The sequence below is a fragment of the Bubalus bubalis genome, chromosome 18, assembly GCF_019923935.1.
Source record: "Bubalus bubalis isolate 160015118507 breed Murrah chromosome 18, NDDB_SH_1, whole genome shotgun sequence".
Classification (NCBI taxonomy): domain Eukaryota; kingdom Metazoa; phylum Chordata; class Mammalia; order Artiodactyla; family Bovidae; genus Bubalus; species Bubalus bubalis.
Window position 1 is genome coordinate 54,945,093 of NC_059174.1, and position 13,912 is coordinate 54,959,004.

At 52.7% G+C, this 13,912-nt stretch overlaps 2 protein-coding genes and 1 non-coding gene across 4 annotated transcripts in view; 2 read left to right on the plus strand and 1 right to left on the minus strand.

Moving 5' to 3' along the window:
* Positions 1–299: 299 nt before the first annotated feature.
* Positions 300–406, plus strand: LOC112580509. The gene has a single exon (XR_003104904.2). It is a non-coding gene; the product is annotated as a U6 spliceosomal RNA (small nuclear RNA).
* Positions 407–688: 282 nt separating this feature from the next.
* On the plus strand, positions 689–4,239 carry PPP1R15A (protein phosphatase 1 regulatory subunit 15A). The gene is made up of 3 exons (XM_006050921.3): positions 689–928; positions 1,622–3,412; positions 3,819–4,239. The coding sequence occupies exons 2-3, from the start codon at positions 1,631–1,633 to the stop codon at positions 4,161–4,163; spliced, it is 2,127 nt and encodes a 708-aa protein (XP_006050983.1). The 5' UTR covers positions 689–928; positions 1,622–1,630; the 3' UTR covers positions 4,164–4,239.
* Positions 4,240–5,343: 1,104 nt separating this feature from the next.
* The window catches only part of TULP2 (TUB like protein 2), a 60,278-nt gene continuing 51,709 nt past the window's right edge, over positions 5,344–13,912 (minus strand). Inside the window, exons 1-13 of one of the 2 annotated variants that reach the window (XM_006050925.4) lie at positions 13,278–13,881; positions 12,952–12,984; positions 12,466–12,517; positions 11,923–12,049; positions 11,130–11,267; positions 10,763–10,885; positions 9,831–9,952; positions 8,870–9,172; positions 7,184–7,296; positions 6,575–6,689; positions 6,394–6,492; positions 5,987–6,158; positions 5,344–5,500 (exon numbers count right to left, since the gene is read on the minus strand). In XM_006050925.4, coding sequence (XP_006050987.3) covers positions 5,367–5,500; positions 5,987–6,158; positions 6,394–6,492; positions 6,575–6,689; positions 7,184–7,296; positions 8,870–9,172; positions 9,831–9,952; positions 10,763–10,885; positions 11,130–11,267; positions 11,923–12,049; positions 12,466–12,517; positions 12,952–12,983 — 1,530 coding nt within the window. In that variant the 5' untranslated portion in view covers position 12,984; positions 13,278–13,881 and the 3' untranslated portion in view covers positions 5,344–5,366. Of the gene's footprint in view, positions 5,501–5,986; positions 6,159–6,393; positions 6,493–6,574; positions 6,690–7,183; positions 7,297–8,869; positions 9,173–9,830; positions 9,953–10,762; positions 10,886–11,129; positions 11,268–11,922; positions 12,050–12,465; positions 12,518–12,951; positions 12,985–13,277; positions 13,882–13,912 lie in introns of those variants that run through there. The other variant, XM_044930854.2, reaches the window with a different exon arrangement.

The window sequence follows — 13,912 nt, forward strand, 5'->3', positions numbered from 1 at the left end:
GAGCCTGGCAGGCTACAGTCCATGGGGTCGGAAAGAATCGGGCACAACTCAGCGACTAACACCTTCACTTTCACCACGTATTTGTTGAGTACCTACTATGTGCCATGCAGTGAGCAAAGCAAAGTGCCTGCCTTCAGGGGCCTTACACATTCTGTCTCTTTGGCAATGAATCTAGACTTTGCTGTGACCGCCTTGGGCAAGTGATTTCATTCCCAAGCCTCAGTTTCCCCATCTGTGATATGGGAACAATAATACTCTCCCACACCAGGTAGCGGGGCCTGGTTTTAAATTAGAGGCGAGTGCTCGCTTCGGCAGCACATATACTAAAATTGGAACGATACAGAGAAGATTAGCATGGTCCCTGCGCAAGGATGACACGCAAATTCGTGAAGCGTTCCATATTTTAAAAAAAATAAAATAAAATAAATTAGAGGCGAGGCATTTGCCAGGAACAAGGGTTAAACGAGCTCGCTTTCTGCTTGAGCAGTTCACGCGCTTGAGTGACAGCTCGCTCGCTTGGGGCGTGGCCACACTTGGAAACACCGCGGCCGCGTGATGTCATAGAGCCCGGAATCTCCGCGAGAAGTCCAACCTTGTTTTCCGTTCCCTTCCCTCACGTTTACGTTTCGAAACCCCGCCTTCCCTCTGACGTCAGCACGTCCGGCTGCCTTGGTCTATAAAAACGCTGAGGGTAGCGTCACCTCTTCGTGAAGTTTCCGGCCTGGATATATTTGTATGTTTCCCTGGACGATCGTATGCCTCTTTGTCGCGACAGCGCTTGCAGCAGCCGGTGACAACTTGAGTCCTCGAGCCCGACGCCGGAGGGCGAGATGAACGCGCTGATCTCCCGAGCCGTCCGAACCTGCGATCGCTTGTGGCAACCTCAGCCGGCGCTCCTGCCTCCGGGTTGACGCGCAGTCCAGAGCTGGTGAGTTGAGGGGATCGGAACACCTAGGTTCCCAGGGGTTGGGGGCTGGGACCGGACTCCTGGCCAGTTAGGAGGCGGGAGCTCAGACTTCTGAATTCCGGTGGGTACTAAGGAAGGCCTGGGAACCTGAGGGGTTCTGGAGGGGTGGGAGGAACCCCAGGGCTCCGACTTAGGGAGCAGAAAGAATTGGGAACTTGAGAGTCCTGAGGCAGACGGAGGAGGGGTCGGGGGGCCAGACTCTTGGGTCCCCAGAGAAGTAACCATCTAGGGATCGGAATTTTTGAGTTTCCAAGGCGGGGGTGGGTGATGGGAGCTGATTTGTCAGTCCTCGGGAGTTGAGAGAAGCAAGGACTAGGACTTTGTCCCCAAGAGAAGCAAGTAGAGGACCTGTGTTTTGGCTTCCTGGGACCAGGACTTATGGGTTTGAGAGCAGATGGGGCTGGGAGCTTGTTGGACTAAGGGAAGGAGAGAACTGGGGACTCCTGGGTTTTGAGAGAAGAGATGGGGAAACAAAGGTAAGAGATGGGAGTGGCTGGGATCAGAAAGGAATGTGGGGCAGGAACTCTTACGTTGCTATTTGTGTTGCTATTTGTGTTACTATTTCCGTCTCGATGACTCAGGGTCATCCTCTGATGCTATTCCCTAAATGGCTTCTAAACTTGACCCCTTTTTTTTTTCCTCCCCTTTCCCCAGCCCAGACAGATGGCTCCAGGCCAAATGTCCCATCAGCCTGCCCCCTGGAGAGGTACCCACCCCTTCTTCCTCCTGTCCCCACTGATGGGCCTTCTCAGCCGGGCCTGGAGCCTCCTGAAGGCCCCAGGACCTCCAGAGCCCTGGCTAGTGGAAGCAGTAACCGAAGCAGATCAGGGAGGAGCTGGCCTGGAGGACGAAGCAAAGGCTTCTCTGGCCACCTACCATGCCCTCTGGGGCAGGCACCCTCAAGAGGAGACCAAAGACAGTGGAGTGGCTGAGGAGGACCGAGAAGCCCCCCCGGGGGCCTGCCCCAACCTGGAAGCCAAGCATTCTCTTCCCGAAATCTGGGGACTTTCAGATGATGATGATGAAAAGTATGGTGGGGAAGAAGCAACTGGTGTCCCTAGAGAGCAGAAAGAATTTATGGATGGCCAGCCTGCTCCCCTGCCCCTCAGTCTTCTGATAAGATCTCTGCCAGACCTTCCTGGGGAGGAGGAATCTAAGGAAGAAGCAGTTACTGGAGGTAATGAAGTGACCGCGTTCTCTTTTCCTCTGTCACACTGGGAGTGTTGCCCAGGGGAGGAAGAAGAAGAGGAGGAGGAGGATGGAGAAGCTGTTAGGGTGTGCCGCCCGGTGAATGGAGCCACAGAAGAAAGAACAGAGACTGAAGCAGCCATGAAGACCTCCATGTCCCCCTCATCTGTAGACTCCCACCTCAGGGCCTGGGAATGTTGTTCAGGAAAGGAGTCTGAGGAGGAGGAGAAGGACAAACAGGCTGAGAAAGGAGATGCTGACCCAGGGCCACACTCCACAAGTCTAGCCCAGAGGCCCTCCCTCAGGACCTGGCAGCATCCATCCAGTGCGATCACAGAGGAGGAGGAAGACCGCGATTCAGAGGAAATGGGGGTTTCCTCTTCCGTCCCACTCACAAGTGCCTTCCTGAGTGACTGGGTGTATCGACCAGGAGAAGACACGGAGGAGGAGGAGGATGAAGACGAGGAGGACTGTGATTCAGAAGCAACTGAAGATGAAGGAGAAGCCGAGGACTCCTCTGCCACCCTACCAACAAGTGCCTTCCTGAGTGCCTGGGTGTATCGACCAGGAGAAGACACAGAGGAAGAGGAGGACTGTGATTCAGAAGCAACTGAAGATGAGGGAGAAGCCGAGGTCTCCTCTGCCACCCTACCGACAAGTGCCTTCCTGAGTGCCTCGGTATATCGACCAGGAGACACAGAGGAAGAGGAGGACTGTGATTCAACTGAAGATGAGGGAGAAGCCGAGGTCTCCTCTTCCATCTCTCTGACAAGTGCCTTCCTGAGTGCCTGGGTATATCAACCAGGAGACACAGAGGAAGAGGAGGACTGTGATTCAGAAGCAACTGAAGATGAGGGAGAAGCCGAGGTCTCCTCTGCCACCCCACCCACCAGTGCCTTCCTGAGCGCCTGGGTGTATCGACCAGGAGAAGACACGGAGGAAGAAGATGAGTATGAGGACGAAGATGATGAATCAGGAGCAGCTGACTTGGGGCCCAGCCCCTCCCTTCAGACTCAGAGTGCCCTCCTCAGGGACCAGATTTATCAGCCTGGAGAGAAAACAGACGGAGGAGAAGCTGCTGAGAAGTGGGGAGAAGCTGAGCCCTGCCCCTTCCGAGTGGCCATCTATCTACCTGGAGAGAAGCCCCCACCTCCCTGGGCTCCTCCTCGGTTGCCCCTCCGACTGCAAAGACGGCTCAAGTCTGCACAAACCCCCACCAGGCATCCGGACCTTGAACCTCTCCCGAAGACCAGAAAGGTGGGTACTGAGAACTTTGATTCTTGAGGTTAGGGAGGAGAGGGCTGGGAGCTGGCACTCCTGGGCCTGGGGACCAAAGGACTGGAGGTCCCGACTCCTGGCTCCCCCGAGTTGCAGAGGGTTGCATGTGAGCTCCATTGGGAGGGCTGTGTTCACGTTAATGCAATCCTTTGCAAGAGGCTGGCCCCTGTGGGAGGAAGGAGCCTCTGAGCTCATGTCAACCTCAGGGCCCCACCTCTACCTTCAGTGAGTCAGCTGGGGAATCACTTGGCAGGTGAGATAACAAGCCAGATGACAAGCATTGTTGCGTAACTCATTTTTGTTGTTGTTTCTCTTTCTCCCCACCTGCGGCCCTCTGTATCTTGTGTGTGTGTGTCTCCCCGTGTCTGTGCCCGTCCATCTCCAGGTGCGCTTCTCTGAGAAGGTCTCCATCCATCCCCTGGTTGTCTGGGCAGGACCGGCCCAGGCCGCCCGCAGAGGCCCCTGGGAGCAGTTTGCCCGGGATCGAAGCCGCTTCGCCCGACGCATCGCCCAGGTCCAAGAGGAGCTGGGTCCCTACCTCACCCCTGCTGCCCGGGCCAGGGCCTGGGCACGTCTCGGGAACCCTCCCACTTCCCTGGCCACTGTCCCTGCCCCTACCCGGACCTCACCGACGTCTCCCATCCAGGCCACACCCTTGAGCCACTCTCTGGCCTCTCCCTCCCCTCCCTGTGTGTCTCCTAGCCTAGACCTCAGTGGGAGGCGTGGCTAATGTGAAGTAGTTTTTGTGTTAACTATTTATTTATTTGAATGTAGGTTTATATAATGAATAAAGCTTTTTGTAGTAAGCAGCGTCTCCGTGTGTGTCTGAACTGACAGCATTCACTACTCCTGAGTCCCCAAGACAGTTGAGGGGGGAATACATAAAGGCCAGCACTTTCATGGAAGATAAACTACATTTCCCATCATCCCTTAAATCTGCCTCTTCCCATCCTGAGGCTTCTTTGAACTAAGGACTGGTGGGTTTTGTCGGGTTTTTTTCTTTTTTTTTTTTTTTGGCTTCTGCCTACATTTTATTAAACCTAGGACAGTTATATCCCCAAAGGGTCTGGGAGCTGAACTCACTAATTCCTAAAAAAGGGTTAAGCTCCAGTTTTCTGTGTGCTCCTGAAATACAAAGACTTATCCTCCCTACTGGCAGATGTAGTGAGTTCCCCAAGACTTTTAAACTTATAAATGTACCTGATTTCACATTTATAAATCCTATGTCCATAAACTGTTTCCTTATCTGTAAAATGCGGCTAACAACTGCACATACCTTAAGAGTTTGTAAGATCCCAAAATAAGTCATAATTAAAACAATGTTTGTTAACCTGTTCAGTGTTGGCTACTACTGTAATTATTCTTTCATCCACACATGCATGTCAATTACCCATCCTACTTAACTGCGCCAACTTAAAAAACTCTTCTCAGCAGTTCAAACAAGAGTGCTCCAAATGTCCTGCACCCGGTCCAGCCTCATACCCTGCCCCTCCCCACTGGTTCCCCAGCAAGCTGATGCTACACCACCCTTTCATTCCGAAAACCACTAACCCCCCTTCCACCTTTGTATGAGCTGCTGCCTTATGTAGCTCGTCCCTGACCTCTATGGCTCAGCTAGTTCCTTGTGGTTATTCAGATGTAGCATAAAAGTATATATTTTAGAGATGCCTTGCTCTGATCCAGCCACCTTATATTTTCCTCCTTTATAGCAGGCGAGCATTTTGAATTTTTGTTAAGACCCATCCCCCATGATCGGACTATGATTTCAGGAGAGCAAGTGTTGCCCATAAGCCCACTTCCTAGAGCACAGAACGGGGCGCCCAGGCGCCATCTAGTAAGTATTGGTTATTAGTAAACTCATGTAAAAAAAAGACATGCTGAGGCCCTTCCTTTAAATGAGCAGGCACAGAAGCTGATGAGTTATTTATTGAATTTACTCACATGCCAGCTTCCCATCGAAACTGGACAAGCAGATGGCAAAGGCTTGGAGCGGGCAAAGTGGGAAGCGGAAGTCCATGGTGAACGTGTCTGGGGCTATACGACCAAACTGGAGCACGAGGTAGTCCGCTGAAGAGGAAGTCAGGAACTGAGGGTGTGTTATTTCCCTGCCGCGGGCCTCTGAGCCGCGAGAACTACGACTCCCGAGAGGCTGTGCGGCACCCTTATTCCGCCCAGAATCCCGGAAGTGTGTTTACGTGGCCCTCAGCCGTGTTCCCTGGTAGCCAAACGGTAAAGCGTCTGCCCGCAATGCCGGAGGCCCAGGTTCGATTCCTGGGTCGGTAAAACCCCCTGGAGAAGGAAATGGCAACCCACTCCAGTATTCTTGCCTGGGAAATCCCATGGACAGAGGAACCGGGTGGGCTGCAATCCATGGGGTCGCAAAGAGTCGGACACGACTGAGCGACTTCACTTTCAGCCATGTACACTACACTTCCCCATAGGCTTTGCAATAGCGTGGAGTCGGCCCTCCCTGCAAAAACGCTCAAGTGCTAATGGGAGAAGTACTTTTCCTCCTGCCCCCTTGCCAAGGTAAATCGGTTCCTAGGAGCTCACTGTCATCCGGATGAACGATCTGGAAGTTCTTGACCGAGGCCCGTGTGACCCGACCATGAAAATTGAGCACGTAGGCACCGCTCTCATCGTTCCACGATGGGGCTTTATTTTGCAGCAGGACCAGGCCCTGGCTGGCCCCCCGTTGGAGGCGACTCAGTAGCGATTCTTGTTCCTTAAGGGTAAAGTAGGGGACGTGGTTAGCCAACTACCAACCAGCTTTTTTCTTCTGAACGCAGAATTTTGAGTCCCTAGTTTTCCCTTCCTAAGACATTTAAGTCTGACAGAATCCTCCCGGCTTATGTGACCTTATGCAACCCATCGGCCCCCTCTCCTCTTAGCACCTATGGCCGGTCCCCCAGACCTTCCTCCTCCACTGACCCAGAGATTCTCAAGTTTGGTGGACTCACATTTTGTGGCTGGACACAGATTCTCTGGTTCTGGGCGTTGATTTCCGGAATAATAACATTCATTTTCCGGGGCCCTCGGAATCCCAAGACGTTGGTCTCCTGAGGGTGGTATGCTCCATTTGGCCTGCTTCTTTCTCCCTCCCCACCGTTCTACTCCTCTCTCATCCCCCCGGACACTCACATAACATACAGCCCCCAGCTCCTCCCTGATCCGAGCTGTCTCCGGAAAAAAATGTTTCCTTTCCGGATTCACCCCATTGTCGAAGATGCTGAACTTGGTGCCCAAGACATTAGATCTGCTCCAGGAGGGAAATGGTCAGAATAAAAACAATAATTATTTCTGTTTTGCTTTCCCATGTCATCTCATCAAGTCTTTCGATCCATCCTCTACATAAGACTCATGTTCCATCTACCAGTCCCAGGTCCCTCTCTTCCTCTGGGGAGAAGGATTTTTAGGCTCCTGCCTTGGGCCTTTAGCAACGCTCTTCCTCTAAGACAGAACTCACATATACGAGCCCTCTTCTGTCATAGGAACTTAGAAGTCCCAGCTCCCTGCTGCTCAAGAAGTCAAATGTCTTTAATGCCAGTCTTGCCTCCGAAGTCTTCAGTTCTGTTCCCAACCACCCTGGAGTTAAAACTTGAAGGACTACATAACCCATCAGTCCCTACGAGAAAAAGTTCTAGAACAGGTGGAACTTGTACCCTTGGACTGCTGGGAAGTGTAGTTCAATTGTCCTCTTCCTCCCACCCCTTGCCACCTGTTTAGCACACACATCAGAACTCTGCCCACCTGACTTTGCCCACAAAATTGTCCCCATCCCGAGACAGGTCTGTAGGGTCCAAGGAGATGAGGTAATTAGAGGTTTTGCTCCTTTTTCTCTTGCGCCCCGCCAGAAGGAAGTGCTGTGGATGTGATAAATAGCCCATTAGAATCGACTTCTGATATTTGGCTAGAGCTAGGGGTCCAAAAGACCGGGGCTTCCCTGGTGACGGTGGTGCTAGTGGTAAAGAAGCGACCTGCCAATGCAGGAGGCCTTAGAGATGAGGGTTCAATCCCTGGGTCAGGAAGATCCCCTGGAGGAGGTATGGCAACCCACTCCAATATTCTTGCCTGGAGAATCCCATGGACAGAGGACCCTGGTGGGCTATTGTCCATAGGGTCACAGAGTTGAAAAGGACTGAAGCGACTTAGCGTGCACACAGGGATTCAAAAACAAGGAAATACCATGTCCCAAGACAGAGGAAAGGGTAATGGAGCAGTAAGTGTCCTAAGGCTTGCTGGAAAGGAAAGGGAATCAGTCCTGAATATTCATTGAAAGGACTGATGCTGAAGCTGAAACTCCGATACTTTGACCACCTAATCAAAGGTCTTCTTCATTGGAAAAGACCCTGGATGCTCAGAAAGACTGAAGGCAGGAGAAGGGGATGACAGAGGATGAGATGGTTGGATGCATCATGACTCATGGACATGAGTTTGAGTAAGCTCTGGGAGTTGGTGATGGACAGGGAAGTCTGCCGTGCTGCACTCCATGGGATCACAGAGTCGAAAATGACTGAACAACTTGAACTGAGGCTTGCTGGTAGATGCAGGGTGTCAGCTGGGTCCCGAAAGGGGAGTTTCATTTCACATCTTAATATCTCCCCCTACTCCTTCGGATATTGGGCCCAGGGCTGAGGGAAAGCCAAGGCAGGGGGCAAACTTGCCTGGCAGGCAGGGCCTGGCTTTAGAATAGGGACAGGCCTCACTTGGAACATTACAGCAGGACTTTAGTGTTTCATCTGTGAAAACCCTGTCTGGCACTGAGTAGGGGGAAAGCCTCTTTCTGGGGGAGAATGAATAATTGAGAGGCGGTCACACGTGAGAGAAATGATCTGACTCAAAGGGGCGTAGCTTGGTTATCAGTGGAAAATCCACGAAGGGAAAAGCTTAGCTCCTGAGAGGGGCCCGGACCTGTCTCAGGATTGGGGGGGGACTAGGGCCTAGATTTGGACCAAGTGAGAAGTGAACGTCGCTCGGCCGTGTCCAACTCTTTGCGACCCCACGGACCATACAGTCCATGGAATTCTCCAGGCCAGAATACCCGTTCCCTTCTCCAGGGGATCTTCCCAACCCAGGAATCCAACCGGGGTCTCCTGCATTGCAGGCAGATTCTTTACCAGCTGAGCTACCAGGGAAGCCCCAACAAAAGGTGGCCAATGGTTCTGTAAGGGGTGGGGTTTGGGACTCTGAGGGGGCATGGCCTAGCTGTGAGAAAGGCCAGCTCAATTCGAAAGTGGACAAGCCTGGGTTATGGGATGGGGAGGGCCTATGCCACTGGGCTCTGAGAATAAAGGAGCCCAGTTCTCTGAAGAGCAGGGCCTGGCGTTGGAACTGATTAGTTCTAGCTCAGTGAAGAGCTAGGCTTCGATTTGCCTAAGTCTTGACCTCACTCAGACCCTACGAGGTGGGACTTGTTTCCAAGCTGCCAGACCACACCTTTCGGCCGTCGGCCGCCTCCAGGTAGAGATAGTAGAACGGGAACATGCCCTTGTCTACCCCGCGCTTGTCGCGGCTGATGCGACACTGCACCGTGCGACCGCGCATCGCTGGCCGCAGCACATATGCTCTCATGTCCTCGCCCAGCCGAGGGCCTGGGGCGCAGGGAGGCGTGCGGGGCGAGTTCCCCACATCGCCGCTGCCCGCGCCGCGCGCGCCCTCGGACACCACTTCGTCGGCCGTCCCTGGGGATTTCCTCATGGTAAACTCCGGCTCCTCTTTCTTCTCTTCCAGGTCTTCGCCCTGGCCCACGCACCAAATTCAAGATGAGAGACAGCCGAGACTCGCCCTCCTCAGCCCGCTCACCCTCCCCCCGCTCCCTGCTTTGCCAACTAGTGATTGGCCATCCCACCTCCGTCTCTCGACCAAGTTTCTGTCTATTGGTCAAATATTTCAGCCGCCTGCTGATTGGCCACTACGTTCAATTCTAAGCTCAAACCCCAAGATCGCTTCATTTGTTGATTGGCCAGTAACATTGGCCACACCCATTTCACCTACCAATTGGAGAATCCTCTTGAAAGTACTGCCCATTCCTTTAATACCCGTGTTCACGTGGTCTATATATTAACATATAATACCGCCCAGATTTTCTCGACTGAAACTATCTCGCTTTCATTCATACCAAAATGAGTGCCATCTGGCCCTTTCCTATCACTATTTCACCCTCTCCAAAGCTCACTGCCTTTTGGTGGGCTGGGTTTTAAGGTATATGCTCACATCAATTCCGATTCTCTAGGTTGAAAATAAATGCTGCACACAAAGAACTTCTGCTAGCCCGAACATAACAGGTTCCACCCACCAGTAAAAAGGGCCCTTGATTGGACTGCAGAATTTTAGCGCCCCGCGAGCCTGAGACTAGCCCTCTTCCTCCTATATCCTTATTGGCTGTGCCACCTCCCACCTTGTTGGAGGCCAAGTCTCCAAGGCCACCGTCACCATCCATTCCAGGGCTTGATCTGGCACTGGGCACTTCGTATTCAATTCCAACATCCTGTAATTCGCTCTTGTCCTCAGCACTAGCGCCTAAGGGGTAGAAAAAAGCCCTGAAAAGACTGAGCTCAGGATACCTGGGACCCAAGAGCTTGGGACAAGGTCATCAGTGCTAGCTGGAGAAGCTCAGAACTCCTAGGTTTCCGACTCCTACTTATTTATCATCAACCTCACTTGCCAGATTCTTCTCCTCCTCTATGTGCACAGGGGTCTATACAAGTTGAGAAGTCTGTGACTGCCCTGGATCTAAGGACAGGGAGGGGTTAAAGTCCTCTCTTTCCTTTCTCCCAGAGAGAGCATCCGCGAGACTGGGGAACTAAAATGGCAGGAGGGAGCAAATTTGGGGTTATAACCCAGAGTCCTGTTATTGAAATCACTGGTCAAGTCATGAGAATAAAAGGAAATCTCCCTACCATTGAATATTATTAAGAAAAAGGAATGAAATACTGATAATGCTATAAAATAGATGAACACTGAAAACATGCTAAGCCAAAGAAGCTAATCACAAGAAATTATATACTGTATTATTCTATACATGAAGTGTCTAAAGAGAAATTAAGTTAGTAGTTATTAGGTCTGGGAGAAATGGGGGATGGGGCAGTGACTGATAAAATGTATAGCGTTTTCTTTTGTGGGTAATGATAATTAATAGTCTAGAATTCATTGTGGTGTGTATTGCACATCTCAGTAAATACACTGAAAACCATGGAATTGTAAAATTTTAAATGAGTGAATTTGTATAATATGTGAAATACATCTCAACAGAGCTATTACAAAAAAAAGGGGGGAGGAAGTGCCAAATGGACCAGGGGACCAGATTTCACCCAGTGTCACAGAAATTACCAGATCGTTGGCAGGCTGGCCAGCCTTTGCGCTGCAAAAGAGTCCCCGGAGGCTCTTCACAAGGAGGTGGCGAGGCAGGAACATCCTCCACGGAGACTTCCTCCAACTCCAGATCAGAACTGCCTGGTAGTCAAGAAAGGGAGGAGAACTGGAGACTGGGATTTCTGAATACCAGGGAAGGAAGAGGGCTGGAGATGCAGATTCTGGGTATTGGAGGAGAAGTTTCATGACCTGGACTCCTTGCGGTGAAGCATATCCGGGCCCGCGGGGGTCCTTTGGAGACATCAAGGACTGAGTGGTTCTAGACTTCTGGGTTCTAGGGGGAGTGGAGTTCTGAGGTATCAACCGCCCAAGGATTTGAGATTACCTGCTTCTGTCGGCGGTAACAGAGGGTCACGCTCGCCACTGCCATCTCCACCGCAGCTCACGGTGCCCAGGATACCGTGGGATCCAGGGCACAAATGCGCTTCTGGCACATTCTCCTGAAGGAAAGGGTTCCTGGGGCCTGGGAGAAGGTGTGGCGAGGCCCATTAACACGAAGCATAAAATCCTGGTCCTCTGAGAAGATCCGCCTCCTCGCTGGTCTCCCAAACCTCGTCCCTGATTGACTACCCAAACCCCCGAGACCCACTCAGAACCCGAACCTCAAGTCTCAAAGAAGCACAGTCCTACCACTAAACTGTCGCGATTCCGTGTGTAAACAGTCCCACGCGGGCTCTCCAGTAAATCGGCTTTAAATTACCCAGGCCTGGCCCCGGGGCTTTGCCTACTTCAGCCCTCCGGTTTCTTAGGAGCTGCTCCCGGCGCTTTTCCAGGCACCTCCCCCAACTCTCCCAAGCCCATGAGTTCCACGACTCCTTAGACCCCGTCCCCGCACTCTCTGGGCGGTCCCCGGCTCTCCCAGGCTCCACCCTAGCCGAATCACAGATCTCTTTCGGGGCCCACCTCTACTTGCACCATACACCGCACTCTTGATCTCTCCGGCCAAGTCCCCGAACTCTCACAGGCCCCGCCCCCGCGCTCTATCAAAGCGCCCCCACCCTCCACGAGCTCCACCAGGCCCCTCCCCTCTAGGCCCTTTAGCTCCACCCGCCATCACTCTCCCACAGGCCCCTCCCTCCAGCCTGTGCTCCTGCCGGACTCGGGGCACCTTTCCTCACCGCTGTCAGCCGAGAAGCGTTCCTCCCGCCGCCTCGGTCTCCGTGGCCGCACTGAAGCGTCAGGATTGGCCTGAACCATGAGGGGCTCTTGGCGCTTCCGTCGCTGCTTCTTCTCAAACAGACGCCACTGCGGGAGCGGGAAAGAGGTTGGGGTGGGGGGGTCTAGGAACCGAACCGGAAGACTGGGGTGAAAGGGGACCTGAGGCAAGGGGAGTCCTTGCATAGGTGGGAGAGTTCCAGGCCTTCAGTCTCTCAGCAACTCCTTCCATAGAACCCTGAGTCCTGGCATCCAGGCCCCTCCTCCCTAAGGACCTAGGAGTCCTAAGGACCCAGAACTCTTGTTCCTTAGAAATTTCAGAGTCTCGTCACCAAGATTTGCTTCCTGAGGATTCCGAATTTCTGTTTTCTCGTTTCCCAATTGCAAAACTTGAGACTCCGAGAGACCCAACGAGGACCACTCCCAGAGCAAGTCCTGGGGGTGGGACTCCTGAGGGGGTATGGAAGATAGAAGGGGAGGGTTGGCAGGATTCCTGGGCACAGTACCTGCTCTTCCAGCTTCTGCAGTCTCATAGCGGCTAGCTCATCTCCCAGGGCCCTAAGAGAGGTGCAGGCTCATAGTGACAGCAAGCAGGGCACCCCCGTTGCCCAAGAGCCCTTCCCCTTCTTCCCGCTGCCCAACTTAGGGTTCTGAACACTTGTGAGGTCACAGAAGAGACAGAACCTGAGTCTGCTCCGCCAGTGCTTAAGTTCTTTCTCCCTGCACTGGCCTATCTAGAGTACAGGGGTCAGAGATCTCAAGCCCCTCCTATCTCAGGACTCAAAGCCCCCAGCCCTTTTTCAGACCCACGGGTCCTCATCTGTAGCTCCCTCCGGTTAGGTAGGTAGGACCCAGAAGTCCAAGCCCCCAGCCCCTCCCTGCAAGGCACACATCATTAGGAGACCAGAGCTGCTGAGCAGGTGTGGGCATAATCAAAATGCCCCCTTGCCCCCTCCATCTCTACCCTTGCCCATCCCATTTCCCCCACTTACTCTTTCTTCCATGTATCACTTTCCCGAGACATTCTGGAGAAGCAAAACAAGGAGTCAGGAACCAGACCCAACATCCCAATAGGCTCTGCCCTCCAACACCTGATCTTAAGCTTGAGATTTTCTCCTGGACCCAGGCAACCCAAATTCCAGTGCTAATACTTGCTAGGGACCCTGAAGCCTGTTCCCAGCTTTCACCACTATCAGGAGCCTAGGAGTCCAGCTTGCTCTTCTCCCAATACCTAACTCTCTCCTTCACCCAGACATGAGAACTCAAGACTGGACTCCAAACACCCCATCCCCAGTGATCCCAGACCCTCAGTACCCACCTGCCTGGGATCCTGGAGACCTCTCCTCTTCTCCTACCTGGAGAAGCTTTTCACATTCACACCTCAATTCCTTGCCTGTCTGGCCAATTTCTAAACATAACTGACCCTCTCTTTGGAAACCAGGGACATAATCTCTGGGTCTCTGGGAAGTAAGCAGGGGAGAGAAGAGGGCTTAGAGGGAGGACGGGGGATTCCCTTGGAACCTCCCCTAATCCCCCTCCCTTCTGACCCCACCCTGTGCTCTGCTTCCAACAAAGCAATGACCTTTGGCCTCTGCTGCAGCCAGGCAACCCTGCTCCAGGGGTTCTAAATTGGAAGAACGTGCAAGTGTTCCTTAAAGGGACCTTCGAGGGGCCTCGTCGCAAGCTCTTTTCTCTCTTACATAAGAAAGTTATAATGTGACCGGTGCCAACTACTATCGATCTGTAATTTACAGCCACGTCCAGGCGAGAAAATAAATGAGAAAACTACAACTCCCATGAGCCAAAGAGGCCAAGATGCCCGCGGAAGTAGACTTATTTTGCCCCGGTCGAGAGGGAGTTGTAGTTCTCTTTGAAAGTCTCCGTTCTTTCTCCTAAAAAGCAGGATATGTGGCGTCAAAAGGTAGGGCTTCCAAGAAAGGAGGATAGGCTTTC

What these genes read in the sequence shown, in the direction of transcription:
- PPP1R15A (XM_006050921.3), top strand. Translation starts at nt 1,631, where the DNA reads ATGGCTCCAGGCCAAATGTCCCATCAGCCTGCCCCCTGGAGAGGTACC. An exon ending in CTCTCCCGAAGACCAGAAAG is followed by an intron (nt 3,413 to 3,818) that starts GTGGGTACTGAG and finishes GTCCATCTCCAG; the next exon opens with GTGCGCTTCTCTGAGAAGGT.